Here is a 16,355-nt window from a genome sequence, read left to right on the forward strand (position 1 = left end):
AGGCTGACATTTCTTATAATTCCTAACTTTGGGCCTGATGGGAGTTAGAATCCAACATTGCTGTAATGTTCAAAGATTCCCATGCTTTCATTAAAAAAAGGCTTGTTTATTCTGATTAGAGTAAGTACAGAAATAGGATATTATTGTATTTGTTTTATTTACTACAGTGGCATCTTTCTACTCTGATAAAAGGTCATGGTGGCTTTAAGAAAATGTATATATAGTTAGAAACATAAATTGAAATTAATCAGAAAATAGATATTAAAATTTTAATCCTTAAAAGTATAGTGAAAGGGATATATTGTTAAATATTTCCTGAATGCTGAGTATGACAGCCAAAAGCCATTTCTCAGGCACTTCTATACCTGGGAAAAAACTGGAGAAGACCCTTTCTTGTGCTTTCGAAAGATGAGCCTCTGACAGAGGAGCATTTTTAAAAGGACCTTTTCTACAGATCTTAGTAGGTGGACAAGAGAAGCTTTGATTGGAGGCAGAGTGGGCAGGCCCAGGTGGCTAAGTGTGGCCATTTGTTGTAAGTTATCCCATATAGATAATGATATGATATTCAGATCTGTAGGAATTTGTACTTTCCACCTGCACTACAGATCACATGAGAAGACTTCCAACTTGCTAATGTCCATTTTTATAGCACTGTTGGTAACATAATTCCGATGCATTTTATAATATTTTTACATATAGGAGAACAAAATTAAAGAAGAGCAGAGATCTTGATTGTTGAGTACAAATAGGATTGGGTTTGCATTTGGAAAAATGACTTTTTAAAGTTCTATAATAGTGTCAATTGAACACAGTTTAGGATTGGTCTGGTTTATAGGATTATTTCTATAGGAACAAATTTACCTATAGATTTTGGGGTTCTCCATATCTAGAGATTTTTAAGATGAGGCTGGATTGGTTTGAAACGAAGAAGGTTTGTTTTATCCTGCACGATGCAAAGAGTTGGATTAGATGATCCGTGTGGTCCTTTCACACTCCATAGTTCTATGGTTTTAAAATAGATGCTGTCTAATGCTTTTTAATAAGAAATTTGCTAAGTTCCAGTGATTGTTAATGATCTCTCTGTAGTTGCAAAGCACAGGCTAAATTTACTATTCTTAATAGCTACTGTCCTCTCCAAAATGCAATTCAAACATATTTGAAGCAGATTATCACATATAAGGTGCTTGAATCCTTGTAAGGTTCTATTAATGTAGTCTTACAATAAAGTAGAATTAACTCATATAGTTGTGTTTCCTGTCTGGTTAACTGGGAAAGCTGACATCAATCTTGCAAGTCTGAAGATACAAACTTCCCACCACCACATTTGATCAATTGTGAGGTGGGAGAGATGTCCTTCCTAAGTTTCTTTCTCTAATTGTCAAGCCATTGGGAACTATCCCTTTCCTGTCTGATTGTTTCCTAGACAGCATCTTCATTCCTCCAAGGCCATCCACACATTCCACAACAGACTCTGTCTGTCTGTCTGTCTATTTTTCTAATTTTGAAGCCACTCATTTCCTTCACAGAGGGACTCTGAGGTCAGTGCATAAAGAAATAAATAATTTGCATATGCTGAATTGGATCAAGAATTACTTATACATATAATAGGCTCAATAAAATTGACAGTATGTTAGTTGGGTATGATTAATTCATACATCCTCTCTTAATATTATTAAACCTATATATAAAATCCATGGGTTTCTCTGCTGAAGTCTTGATTTTCATTAAGAGAGACAACCTGTTTCACCAGTACCTGCACCTCTTCTTTTGTACTGAAGTTGGAAACAACTAATAATTTTTTTTCCTGTAGCAGATGAGATCTGTAATGTTCAGATAGGTTCAAGATTGTTTTCTCTGGGTTGAAAAGATAAATACCAAAATCCTGAAATCATTGTCAACCTTTGTTTATAACAATTCAGGTAGAGAACGCAAACATAGCCTAGGCATTTTAATGGAGGCAGTGACTTTTTGATCTTGCTTAAGGAGGATGTCTGTCATTCCTGGGAGTCTTACGGGACTGCAAAACTTCACTTATTAATGAGAGAGCCTCATACTATTTCTTTTGAGAGCTACAGGTATCAATGTTGTTTTATAGGTAATATGCAGCGGTATTTGTCATATGTACATTCTTGGCTTGATTGTGGTACTTATAGCAGTTGAAAAAGAAAAGAAATTTGCAAAAAAATGAAAGTTTCCAATAATTTTAGTATCCCATTTTTAGTATCCCATTTGGGGGAATATTTTTGTCTGTGTGAAGAAAAAAAGGAAGAATAATTCCATCTTTACTAATCTTCACTTTTGTTAAAATGCAAGGTTATATTGTGCCTCTATCTTACTTCTCTCTCATTTTCTCCCAAAATTAAAAGGGTTTAATCAATATTAAACCATAAGCAGCTGTTTAAGTGATACCATTCTGCTGCATCATTTTCAAAAATCAAACCCAGCTTTATCATTTACTTCCAGCTGGTATTACTACTGCATAAAGAACTTTAAATAGGAATGTGGTTTATAGCCTTTATATCTAAAGAAATACTTTAGGAAAGCATCTCATTGAGAGCACTTGTCATGTTGGAAGTGACTATGAAGGTAGATTTAAACAGGCAAAAGCAGACTGTTATGGTGTAAGGGTATCATAGGTATCATTATCTCTCAACATTGCTTGATGCTGACAGTTAGGGTTTCTATCAGTGTCAAAATAAATGCTCTTCATGAAAGTAGAAGTAACTATGATTCACTTATGCAAACAAAATTGCCAAGGCAAAGAAGTGTTATTGCAAAAAAATTGTGAAAACTAACATTGAAAGCAGAAAGCTACTGTTTTTTCTTCCAATGCAGCTTATTTGAGTGTACAAATTCCATTGCCTTTTTATGTGGCATATCAAAGACCATATTCCAAAAGTGAATGCAATCAGGAACAATTTTCAGAGGTGTTTTGGGCAATGTATGATTGAAATGAATTCCTTTAGTACCAGCCAACTTTAGGCACTTGTTTTACACAATGTATTTAAATGCATTTAAAAGGTGTTTAATCCTGTCCACTTTGGGGTAGTCTGGGAGTTCAAAAAAAGTATACCATCTATAAAAGTCTCTATAAAATATAGAGGCTAGTATAGGCTATACAAAAGTGACTCTATGCTTTTTTTTTGTTGCAAACATTAGACAGATAGTCCTCTACTTACAACAGTTCATTTAGTAACTGTTCAAAGTTACAATTGACTTATCAATTTTCATACTTATGTCCTTTGCAGAATTCCCATGGTCATGTGATCAAAATTCAGATTCCTGGCAATTGGTCTATGACAGTTTCTGCGTCCCTGGGTCATGTGTTCATCTTTTGCAACCTTCTGACAAGCAGTCAATGGAGAAGCCAGATTCACTTAATGTTCATGTTATTAACTTAACAATTGCAGTGATTCACTTAACAATTGTGGCAAAAAAGGTCATAAAGTGGGGCAAAATTCACTTAATAATTGTATCACTTGGCAACAGAAATTTTGGGATTGTTTGTGGTCATAAGTTGGGGGCTATCTCTTTCTTCAACCAAAGATAAAAAAATTGCCTATATTTTAGTTCAGTGTTAATTTGAAAAGCAGTGCAACTTGCCTTTGCAATGAAATAACTCATCCTTTTGTTAAAACGGTAAGAAAGATAAAGATTTCTCCTGCCAGTCATGTCCAACTCTAGGGGGCATTGCTCATCTCTGATTCACAACTGAAGAGCCAGCATTTTCTCAAGTTCTGTGGTCATGTGGCCAGCATTACAATAAGCCAAAGGCACATCAAACACTGTTACCTTCCCAAAAGTGGTAACTATTTATCTACTTGCATTTACATGCCTTTGAACTGCCAGGTTGCGATGAACTGGAACAAGTAAAGCAGTGGTGGGTTTCAATTTTTTTTACTACCGGTTCTGTAGGTGTGGCTTGGTGGGCGTGGCAGGGGAAGGATACTGTAAATTCTCCAGTCAAAAGTGGTATTTGCCAGTTCTCCGAACTACTCAAAATTTCTGCTACCAGTTCTCCAGAACTGGTCAGAACCTGCTGAATACCACCTCTGAAGTAAAGGAAGCTCACTCTCTCAATGATGACCAGTTAAAAACACAGATCTATCAAAATGCAATCCGCACTATCCAATTGCTCCATTACCAAAGTTACAACTCAATTTCCAACAAGAGGAGCTGTGTAAGACCACTATTCAGATAAGCACAAATCACAGTAAACCAGAATGCCATAAAAAGGAAACACATCATCTGTACAACATCTTCCAACAAAATGGATACCCACACAACTTTACCAAAAGGTGCCTAACTAAGCAATCATCAGAACATCTCAGAAATAACCAGTTTAGCACAAACATATGCAAGAAACCAACCTAGCAGTCAGGAGATATAATGAAAACTCTTTAATCTCACAACACATAGATAGATTCAACCATGGTTTCAACTGGGAAATTGTGAGCATCCTAAGCCAAGCTAATTTCAAGACACACTAGGGTATTCCTGGAAGCTTGGCACTCAGATAAATCAGCTACTAGCCACATAAAGATAAACCATTCAAATCAGACAATAAATAAAGTAAGAATGAAACAAAAAAACCAGAACACATCCTCAAGATATCCAACACTAAGAAGGGATTAATGCAAGACTATTAAAAGAAAATAATACCCCGAACAACTAATCAATCATCAGAACATCTCAGAAATAACCAGGGAAAAGTTTAGCACAAACATATGCAAGAAACCAACCTAGCAGTCAGGAGATATAAGGAAAACTCTTTAATCTCACAACACATGGATAGATTCAAGGAACTGCCAATGAGAAAACCACATGCCCATCAACATGGGTAGACCAAGCTACTTATATAAACAAAGCAAGCCCCACACTCACTACCCACTAAAGATGTTACCTAGTCAAGTAATGAAACATCTGCAAGCAAGCAACCAACCTCAGAGAGGACTCCTTAATTCAACCCTGAGCTGCACTACAAATATTCTTTTCTGTTAGGAGCAGCACATTTTGTATAGAACTGCAGCCTTCATTTAGATGTAGTTCTAATACATTCAGTTGCAAAGAGCGTAGAGAGATCTCAACTACACTGGAATTTTTGACATCAAAATATCCAGGGATTTTCCCTTCTCTCTTTTCTGTCAATGTAGAATACAGCACTACCATTTTCTATTTTAAATGCCCTCTGCAGTTTGCTATATTGCTGATTTGGCAGCAGGGAGTAGGGGGAAGGGATAGACCTCTTTCCTGAATCTCTTCACTGCATAGCTTGCAGATCTGAGTACTACACAGGCAAAAGCTGAGTCAGAGGAGAGATGCAGCTTGCGCTATAGGCAGTCATGGCCCAGTTCAGCATTTTAGACTGCATGATCAACCACAATTGGAATTTGATATGTAACCTCTATTGCGCTTGGAGTGGTCAGGTTTGTTCATTATATTTAATAGTGTATAAAACAGAAAAAATAGCATTATGCAAAAGGAGGAAACTAAACTCTTTCCCTTTTCTTTTTCTGTACTCCATCTCCAATTCTTTACAGCATGCCATAATCTTTAAGTAAATGATTGTGAGCTGAGTATTTAGTGTGCTTTCTGCCTTAACTAATCTATTTTAACTATTAAATTTGTTATTAAAAACTCTTTTCTTAAAGATAGGTTGCAGTTTTTGGAAAAGATAGCTCAGTTTAAGAATAAGATAGGGGGAAGCAAATTTACAATGCATGCAAGGTTTGAAGTTCTAATTGTTATATAATTATATTTTAGGGAAACTAATTAATTGATTATCAGTTTATTTACTTAGTTTCCAGATTACCACAAGTATGTATTATAAGAATTTGTTGTTACATTGGAAAGAAATAAGTAATATATGACTTATTTATAATTTATACAACTAAATAAGAAACATAAGACAAGTTAAAATAAACAAGATAAGCTGCTTATACAAGGAAGGTCAGTGATTGAGATAGTTCAGTTTGGATTTCATGTAACAGCAGTTGTTCTTATTCTGAAATGCTGAAATCTGATGTTACTAAAGTTAACTGTTTTTGCTTCAGAGCAAATGATACATTTTTAAAAATAATTTTGAATTTTAAACGGCAGAACTGAACTTAAGTAAGGAACAGATTTTGTGTTGGTGTATGCATAAGCACTGAAAGGATGGATGTTAAGGGCTGAAGGGTGGTAGTCTCTGCATTAAGAGTGATAATTATTGTTGCCTGTCCCTCATGAAAAGTATGAGAGAGTATATGGGAGACAAGCAATCTAAGTTGAATTTGACAAAGTTGATGGGCTGCACTAAAGTGTGGCTTAACTTACCAGCTAGAACTTTGCCCATGTACTGCTCAGGAAATGGAGAAGGTTTTGGTTTTATAACTCACTCTACAGCTTCATACAGTAATATAAGCATTTATTTTCTAATTGTTACCTCACAAAGCTTCAGTTAATTAATATTAACAGTTGATTATGCTTTAGAAGTCACAGTGCAAAGCCATAAAAAGGTATTAGGCCTATTTTACTTAGACATCTCTTGTGTGGGTCTTTTTTTTTAAATCATTCTGTCCTTTTTCTTGCACACATTGTTGCTTCCATTATAGAAAGAGGGGCAGGGCATTCTTTTTCATATAGTGGCAAAGACCATTGTCCAAGTAGACATTCTGTCCTCACTTGGGCGTGGTGATCCTTTGTGTTGTGACGTAGACTCCCTTGAAGCAGGGAACAAAAGCTAATCCAGGTGTTTATTCACCCTGACTGTAGCCTATAAGAAGCAGGTTCTAATAGCAAGTAATGGGTAAGCTTTGTCCATTTGTGCAAAAAAAAGGGGGGATGGCTATATTCTGCCTGAGACAACTGATCAAAATACTCATAACCAGAAGTCCTTTGCTAGACCAACAAAATGCCTGCACCATTGTTATTACCTTTTTTATCTTTCATAAATGGTTGTTTATGTATGGATTTCCCTTATATTACATTTTCAAAACTTAGTTGTACAGTTTTTATGTTTTGATGAAGATCAACATCATTAGAGAACCATTGATGGCCATTTTAAATTCAACAGTCACAAAATCACAAACTTCAAAGTAGCCATTTTAATGAAAAATGAATGTGAAGAGCAGTTGAAGTATTAGATAGTGACACTGAATTGATGCTGTTCATCTTTCAATACTTTTATGCATGTTTTCGACAGGCAGTTTTAGTTACCGTATTTCCCCATGTATAAGCCACCCCTTTTTCCCAAAATTTTCAAGCCCAAAAAGTAGGGGGGTGGCATATACAAAGCAGGTACACTTTTTATACGTGACAAATGCATAAAATAATAAAGTAGGAATAAACTGGTTTTCCAGCAGTATGCAATACTTTTTTGTAAAAATTGTACATGATGATAAGATTACGAGTGCGAGTACGCGATAGAAATGCATACGCTAGGCATCGGCCTGAATGCTTCGTTCCTACTCTCGTTCCGATGCGTAGATTGCTAGCATCGCCCGCACCGCTTTCGGCGTCATGACCGAAGTTGTAGATCTAGACGTCGAATTTTGTTTCTTTGTAAATTTCCTTTCTTCATAACTTGTTTCTCTAATAAAATATTTTTTTCAAAACTTCACAGTCCAAAAATTGGGGGGGTGGCTTATACAAAGGGGGTGCTTATACATGGGGAAATACGGTATCTTGCAGTTTCAAAGAGTTTTGTTTACTATTGTACTATAGAACTATCTCCCCCGATCTCAGTCTAAAACAGATATGTTAGATTAAATCTTTAGGATTTAGAATCAGTTGCTACCTATACAAGGAAAAAGAAAAATGGCAATATACTTCTTGTAAAAGAAGACAATCCGGAATATACTATACTTACTTAGAAGAATAAATAATTAATTTCCACATTTTGACAACCAGTTTTAATATTTCTGTTACAGGGATATTAATCTTCCCTCCTGTAGATCAACCTGCACTATTGTATTTATAAGACAATCCATGACAGTTCTCACACATGATGGAATTACAGTTTAGAAAACCTACATATGCCTATCCTATCATATATTAAAAGAAGCATTTTATCTTATTTTTTTAATTTTGTTTTATTTATATAATGTAACATGTAACTGCTAGAGATGACATTTATTCTAAATTTTAAAAACTGTAAATATATATTTCATACTTCAATTATAGTCAATTCTTTTTCTATGCAACCCAAATATTCTTCATTAGAAATAGCTTGGAAATTCTTATTGGAAATTCATGAGAATAGTTTGGAAATTCTGGTTTCTCAATGTCTAAAGTTAGTTTCTTTTTATCTCTCAACTATGAAAATGGTAACCATGTGAACGCATTAACCTAAGATCAAAAATGCTTTTTGGATTTTTGGGGGACCTATAGTTACTAGATAGTGTAACTTTGTCACCCTAATGAGAAAGTATCGCAAAGTCATCTATTGCATTGCTCCAACTTTTTAAATATCTTTTAAAAGGATTTCATTCCAAGGATGTTGCTCCACAGGTGCTAAATTAGATATCCTGTTCATTTTGTTGGGTTCAAGCACGTTATAAGTGATAATCTGCTTTTTGGGGCCTTAAGGGTCTTAAGTGGCATCCTCTTTAAGACTAGGATCAGAGGCAGCTCAGGAATTCATAGTCGCTATGACACCTGTGGGCCTATCCCATGTAATCCAGGACCCAAAACAAGACAGCAGTTGTATAGTTGATCTGGCTTTCTTAATGGAGCAGTGGCAATGTGATCTGGAAGCTTTTGGTGCCTCCCCCCTTGTCATAGTCAGATCATGCACGATGAGGTTCTCTGGCACACTATTCACTACAGGGACGAGAGCTATTAGATAAGTCTGTGCTCACAACTGATGGACCTGGATGGGTTTCAGAGAGAGTTTGGAAAGTGTCCTGCTGGTCTACTGCACTGCCCGGCTGAATCCTTGGTTGCCACAAGAGTTTTGGATTGGCTAACATCTGCCTTCTTGTGGATCCCATCATTCTCCATGGTTCACAGAAGAGATGAAGGAGATGAAATGGTAGAAGAGATGTATAGAATGCTCCTGGCATTTAACAAGGGACAAATTCAATAGAGCAAAGCTCCTGTTAAGATTATCTAATAGTGATAAGGGCAGTAAAATGACACTTTTTCACCCTTACTGCATCTAAAGATAGCCTGTCCCACAGCCCTGTTTTGAAATATGATGAAATATGAAATGCATTCTTTTGGGTAGAGAGCATTCATAGATACATTAAAATAGACTATTTAATCTTTAAATGGAGACTCAGCGAGCCTTCAAATAATATTGATTCTTTAATATTTGATTTTGCATCAGTAGTTCTGTTGATTTTAAACTTATCCTTAAACTTGCAATTAAATTTTACCTATTCTTCTACAAGGTAAACACTAAAATCCTTGTTTCTTTGTGTGGGAGGGTGAGATTATAGTAGTTTTGTACTATAGTACAGTACACCTTGCCATAGTTTCCATTGCAGTTCAAGGTGTTTCCTTCCAAATGCCTAGGAATCTTGGAAGCATGCCAAGAGGGAAATCCTTTGACCCTGACTATTACTAACTAGAAAAATGAATCAAGACGGCATATACTTATATACAGAACATTTGATTAAATAATCAAAATGCTAGAGTATAACTTTTTAAATCAAATTAATTGGTTCAATATATAATCAAGTTGCATTAAATTAAAGTACTTTCTGTACTTCAGAAAAATTGAAAAAAGATAGAGTTGGAATCCAAATCAGATGACATTCTTACTATTCAAGATATAGGCTTATCTGAAGGAACAGAATAGCAGATACTTAGAAGGCTTGGCTATAATCTAACAAATGACAGGATAATATCTATTAAAATAGTGGATATAGTGAACATTAATGTTATGTTATGCAAGTGTCTACACCTAATACAGATATAATTGTGGAAGACAGTGTGGAATTCTATACAAATTACAAGGCTACATCTAAAAAGAATATAGTGGTACCAAGTGCTAAATGCAAAACCTGGAATAATGAAGGATTTAATTAAGACAGCAAAAAGAGGAAAAGTAACATGGAAAACAACTGTTTAAGAACTAAGAACTTATAGAATTTTTAAAGCTTAAGGTAGGATAATTCAAATGTAATTATAAAAGTTACTTAAAAAGGCATTTGAGATTTTTAAAAAGATGAAAAGATGATGTAACATTTCCAACATTATTATAGAATGAAAGAGAGATTTAGTTCAGGAACTAACATCATTGGAAAATGTTTTATAAGACTCAGTATGACCAGTTATCAACTATAAAAATGTTAGTTACAGATGAACTATCCTTTGGATTGTTTAAGCTATAGGATAAGAAGCTATGAAACTATGTGAAATGTAGGTTTTTATGATTTATTGTGAGCTGCTCAGTGTAAACATGTGATAAAATAGAATAAAATAAAATACAGAGGATTGTTAAAATTACTGAACCATTGCACCAATTTTGCTTAAGATTTTACAAATAAGAATAAAGGCATTCAAGAGAGGAACATGCAGAATGAACAAATGGGTTTTGTAAAACACAAAGGAATACGACATTGGATAGATAGCATAAGGAGATAGAACAAAAGGAGTTTTTTTCTATGCTTTATTGACTACAGAGAGCTCTTGACAATATAAGTCATGCTAGAATGTGAAACATCTTAAAATTAAGGGTTGAGCCAGGACACTTGAGAAATCTTTACTGGGAACAAAAAGCTAACCAAAGTTTTGTGGTATTATGTAGTTTAGGATAAGGTAGAAACAACAGTATATAATTTTCTTATATCTGTTTCATTTATATTATAAAATGACTATAAAGTGAACTGATAAACAGAATCAAAATGTGGTGATCAAAGCACAGCTTGTTATATAACACAACAACAGAATAACAATGATTTATAAGAGTCGTTTCCACAGGTCCATTTCCCTGAGTAAAACTGCTTCCAAAAATATAATGTACTACATGAAATTAAAGATATTAAACTGGGTTTTTTTTCCCCTCTTTCTCTTACTAGGTATCCAAACATGAAGATGAAAAAAGGCAGTGTGATGCAGGGTCATTATCAGAAGATGATGAAGAAACTTTGTCTTGGCCTGGACTCAAACTGATAGTTTTACGAAGATCACCCATGGGTTTTGGTTTTACCTTAAGGCATTTTATTGTTTACCCCCCAGAATCTGCTATTCAGGTATCTTTAAAAGTGAGTGAAATGAATTATGAATAAAATCTTTTGCAGTTATAAGAGGGTTGTAATAAAAAAATAGTGACTCTGGATTTTTCTGCATCTTTTACAGGATGAAGAGAATGGAAATAAAAGTGGTATGTTTTCTGTCTTATATTTCTATTTAACTTTCCACTTTTTTGTGAATACTTAGAATATATGTATGAAATATTGGTAGTGTTATTTAATTTGTATACGAAATTTGTACATGTGCATAAGCTGTGTAGCATTTTCTGCCTACCAATAAGACTCCCAAGTATTTGCCTTTTTCCTCTTGTAAAATTTAGTATTAAAAGACAAGAAAAATAATCTCCCTGTCCATTCATGAATTGAAGAATGGGCAAAACTTTACTTTTTCTTCTATCTTTTACTCAAAAGTAATTTACATAACATTTTATGTTAACCTGTATATAAAGATACTGATTGGAAAGTTATACAGCTCATGAAAGAAATACATATAACCTTAAAAATTACAATTGCTGAATTCAGAGTAGTTAGCAGCCTGGGAAATATCTACATTTCTGCAAGTCTTCGACTTTTGCCCTTAACTCTAACTCTGACAAGCTTTAATCATATTCAGTTGTAGATATTAAAAATATTTTATAATCATTATGAAATTGAAAATTATTATAAGAGTACTAGCATATTATATGTAAGTAGAGTTAAACATTATACAGGCAGTCCCTGTGTTAAGAATGACATTTGTTCCCAAGTCTGTCTTTAACTCAGATTTGTATGTAAGTGCACCTTCCTCAAGGCAATGAATTGCTGAAGTCACACAATGTTTTCACAAACTGCTGAAACAGGCTATATATTAAATATATATTTAATGTATTTATATATACAATATATATTATAATGTACAACATATACATAATTATATAAATATATATAATATATGTTTAATATATTATAAATATACTAAGCAGTTCGGAAAAACTGCACAGCTTCAGCAGTTCATTGGCTCAAAGAAGAATGCTGTCCATCATTTTTACTAATAGGCAGACTGTTCCTAGATATGAGTTGTCCATAAATCAGATGGACTACCTGAACCTTAATGGGATATTTTTATTTAAGGACAGATATGAAAATTACAGTTTAGGATTTTCTCTAAATAAGTCATTCAAAGTTATTCGGGATCATCGGTATCAAAATTGCGGCCCACAGGTCAGATGTGTCATGTGCTCACCACACGCACCCCAAAGGGGAGGAAAAAAGCGAAAGGGGGGGGGGAGTTGCAATATGTCACGTGACAACAATGTGACACTGTGATTTAATACCCCTGTACTATATCACGTTATCATGATGTCCGATTATGAGAATACAGTGTTTGCTCAATGTCAAATTCATCTTGTTCCCTTGGTGACAATAGGCTCTTCAATACACTTTATGAAGAAATGTGTCCATATTTTTTTTCATTTTTAACTCATATACAGAAATGCCTTGGATTGAAAATGCTACAGAATAATTGAAGATATCTAGAGAAAATCTCTCCCTTTGTCTTACCAGGGTCTTGTCTTTGAATCCTTAGAATCATAAAGACAATAATAAATCCATATCAGAAGAAGCCAATAAAAGTCCATGGAAGCCAGTTTTAACTGATGCCATCAATTAAAACTGGTAACATACTGGTACACGTGGACAAATAATAACTTTTTAACTTAATGTTAATTAAGCTTGTATGCTGCAGGATTCCTTATGGTTTAGTACATCCAAAAACACAATAAAGCATTTAAAAAGAACACATTAAGATAGATAAAATTCAAACCAATTTGTTTCCCAAACTAACAGATCTGATGTAGGCAAACATCTCTAAGCGTAATTTAAAGGACCGTTACCTTTTCCACATCTTTATTTCTGTCTTGGTGAACAGCTAGGCCCTAGGCAGGGATCTTAGGTATTGTATCTGGAACAAATACTATTTCCAAGTTACCTAATATCATTAAAACATTGCAACAGATTGTTGGGAGAAAAAAGAAAAACTTCTCTTAGACTTAACTGAGAAGAAGTCAACTCTACTTTTTTTATTACCCCAAACTAATTACAAGACCTAGTCAGGATTTTTTTTGAAGCCAGGAAATTGCATCCTTGACAACATCTCTATGAAGAATGTGAAGCAGATGAAAGTAGAGGCTAAGATAGAGAGGATATTGCTTTTAGTGATTTTCTGTATTTGGGTCTGTCCCAGGTGGATGTATTAATAGTGAACGATGTCAGCATATGCTACCTTAAAAGAATCTGATATTATTCATTTTGAGGGGAATAAATAGCAACTTAGGTTTGGCTGTACATGGGTGGAAAAATGAAATTTAGATGCTAGTTTTAGATGCTGTGAATTATGAGGTAAATATTGGCAGTTGAAAAAGATGGAAGCCTATGTGTTCAAGAGATTGAAAGGGACAAAACTGGAGTAAATTAAAAAAGAGGGAGTTGCTCTTGATGGTAGATGCAAGATAGCAATACCAAATACTGATCAAATAAATGTTTATTGGCCATTGGATATATTTTTAAAAAGTCTACTCATTTAGCAGTGAGTATAGTGAGTCTCATGAAAATTAAGGTAACTATATTTGATCACCTTGACTTTCTACAAAGAAATAATAGGGATACAGCTAGTAAAGCTATGACAGACTACAGCCCCCCCCCCTCCCAATACTTATGACAGAGTTCTGAATTTTTATGGCTGCCCTCCAACAGTCATGTGACCACAGTTTACAGCATTTTTGCTGAAAACTACTACTTCTAGTTTTTGGCAAAAATATCCATAGCAAACAATGAGTTCACTTAACAGTCATCGTGGTTACTTAACAAAAACATTCTTAAAAATCAGGCTGATCACATGATGATATGCTTAACAGCTGTCACAATTTACAACCATAATTAGCAGTCTCCATTCTGCTCATAAGTTGAGTAGTACTTTAATTATTTAGGTTCCTTCGTTATTATGTTTTTATTCCTTCTTTATTCTGGCTAACCCAGAATGAGTTGCTCGCTTAGTTACTATGTAAACAACCTCTCCAATGCATGGACTTCACGTTATTGGATCATGTATTTATTTTATTTATTTTATTTGTAGGGTCATCCAGTTGACTATCAACTCATAAAAGTGAGCCCCCCAGGACCTGCTTTAAAAATAAAATGAATGAATAAATAAAAGAGTGGAATTTGATTTTCTGGATGTGGATGCCATATGAGTTTTTCAATCCTCCTCTTTGTGACTATCCCCTCATCTGTTTAAAATATATAATTATATGTTTAAACCATACATTTTCAGATAAATTAAAAAGAAAGTAAAATTATAAAATAAAACTTACTGATTTCTCAATTATAGATGCATGAGCAGTATGCTTCAAAAGTGTTTTATTAAAACATTTTAAGAACAATAACTTTTAAAACATAGAAAAGGCACCATAAAATTCTGTATTAAGACAGAATAAATAACTCAGAATTCATGCTCAGTATGGCCGTATAAGAGTAGCATAAGAATGCTTCTGTTTTTATATCCTTATATAGTAGCTAAGATATAAGGTAGCAGTGTTCATGTAAGCATATTTGTCATAGTGGATAGACCTATATCGTTTCTTTATATGTGAAATTGCTGCTATGATGGTGCTTTAATTACATGCACAGGAGCCACCTAGTGGCATAGTTGAGCAATAGTATGAAATTCTTTATAATTTGAGTAGCAAGTGCTTTGAAATTATATAGATGGAGCTAAGTTAGCAAATCACAGCTATCAATCATTGTTGATCAATTGTTTTATTACCAATCAGTGAAACATAATTATAATTCATTTCTGACATTGACCCATTCAAGCATAATTAACATGGTCTGGATCCAGAAATAGTTTAATGCTTAAAAATAAGTACTTTCTTATGGGCCATTTAGATTGAACATAGGTTAGCAATAAATGAGGAAAATCTGTCAAGTTCATTCTGAAAAGTTAGCATTTTGTTCAATTGTAAAGCCACAGCATAATGTGTAACACTGCAGCTGTTTTACTTTAATAATTATAGCCGGTCCTTAGTGGAAGTCAAATTGCCTACCCTTTTGCTGATAAAATCTGACACTGTTAATTCCAAAGGTCCAGTTTCCTAAAATGGAAACAAGTGTGCCGGGGGTTTTATTTCTGAAAAATTACCTGTCTCCCTTTAAGGTTGTTAAAATTAGGAAGTTGTTGATTTGCATCATTCACCTTACATGAGTGCTTTTCCCTGGATTGCGTGTCTAATTTTTCCTTTGAATCTAGGATGTAATATATCACTATTATGAGAAATAGTTACTATTTTCAGTGAATTTGTCAAGTTCAGTTTTACAACTAATTAAGTTATAATCCATGTTAAGGTAGTAAGTTCCATAGCTGAACTAGAAGTTGTGTGAAATGTGGTTTCCTTTTCTATAATTTGAATTTCATATCATTAGATAATGTGAAATTTTAGTGTAATGAGAAATGGGTCAAAGCTTTTCTACATCTACTTCTTGCATATAAGAATGTTGAGCTAAGCAAATACTTCAATGTGTATTATGATGAATGCTTATGTTTTTTTTCTAGAATTCAGTATCTTTAATTTCTTTTTGTATCAGTTATAATTATAAAATCAACTTTTTGTCCTTATTATGAACTAATCCTGAGTTTGTGAGTTCTAATTCCACCTTAGGTATGAAAGCCAACTGGGTGACCAAGGGCCAATCATTTTTTCAGCCTAATTCAGCTCACAGGATTGTCCTTGTGGAGAAATTTAGAAGAGGGAGTATTAGAAATGTTCAGTACCTTGAGCTGTTTATGAAAATAGTCAAGACAGGATATAAAATAAAACTAATGAGAATGTTACTAGATAACTACAATTCAACCATGATGATACAAAGGTGTGTGGGTATAGGATAAGCCTTACCTTATTTAACTGGAGATTAATATGTGTACACAGGTAGTCCTTGACTTACAACTATTCATTTACACAGCTGCAGCAACCCCTCAGTCATATGATCAAAATTTAGACACTTGGCAACTAGTTCATATTTTATGACAGTTGCAGTGTCTTGGGTTATTTGATCACCTTTTGCAATCTTCCGACAAACAAAGTCAAAGGGGAGCCCCCCACAATTCACTTAACAGCCATGTTACTAATTTAACAACTGCAGTGA

At 34.1% G+C, this 16,355-nt stretch overlaps 1 protein-coding gene across 2 annotated transcripts in view; it reads left to right on the plus strand.

Annotated features, from left to right (window-relative positions):
- Positions 1–14,365, plus strand: part of ARHGAP21 (Rho GTPase activating protein 21) — a 37,754-nt gene extending 23,389 nt beyond the window's left edge. For both annotated transcript variants that reach the window (XM_087916939.1, XM_087916940.1), the window contains exons 2-4: positions 11,007–11,192; positions 11,287–11,311; positions 14,290–14,365. In XM_087916939.1, coding sequence (XP_087773065.1) covers positions 11,007–11,192; positions 11,287–11,311; positions 14,290–14,303 — 225 coding nt within the window. In that variant the 3' untranslated portion in view covers positions 14,304–14,365. The remainder of the gene's footprint in view (positions 1–11,006; positions 11,193–11,286; positions 11,312–14,289) is intronic.
- Positions 14,366–16,355: the final 1,990 nt, after the last annotated feature.

This window comes from Pseudonaja textilis, chromosome Z (genome assembly GCF_049901715.1).
Source record: "Pseudonaja textilis isolate UNSWEBS1 chromosome Z, rPseTex1.2, whole genome shotgun sequence".
Classification (NCBI taxonomy): Eukaryota; Metazoa; Chordata; class Lepidosauria; order Squamata; family Elapidae; genus Pseudonaja; species Pseudonaja textilis.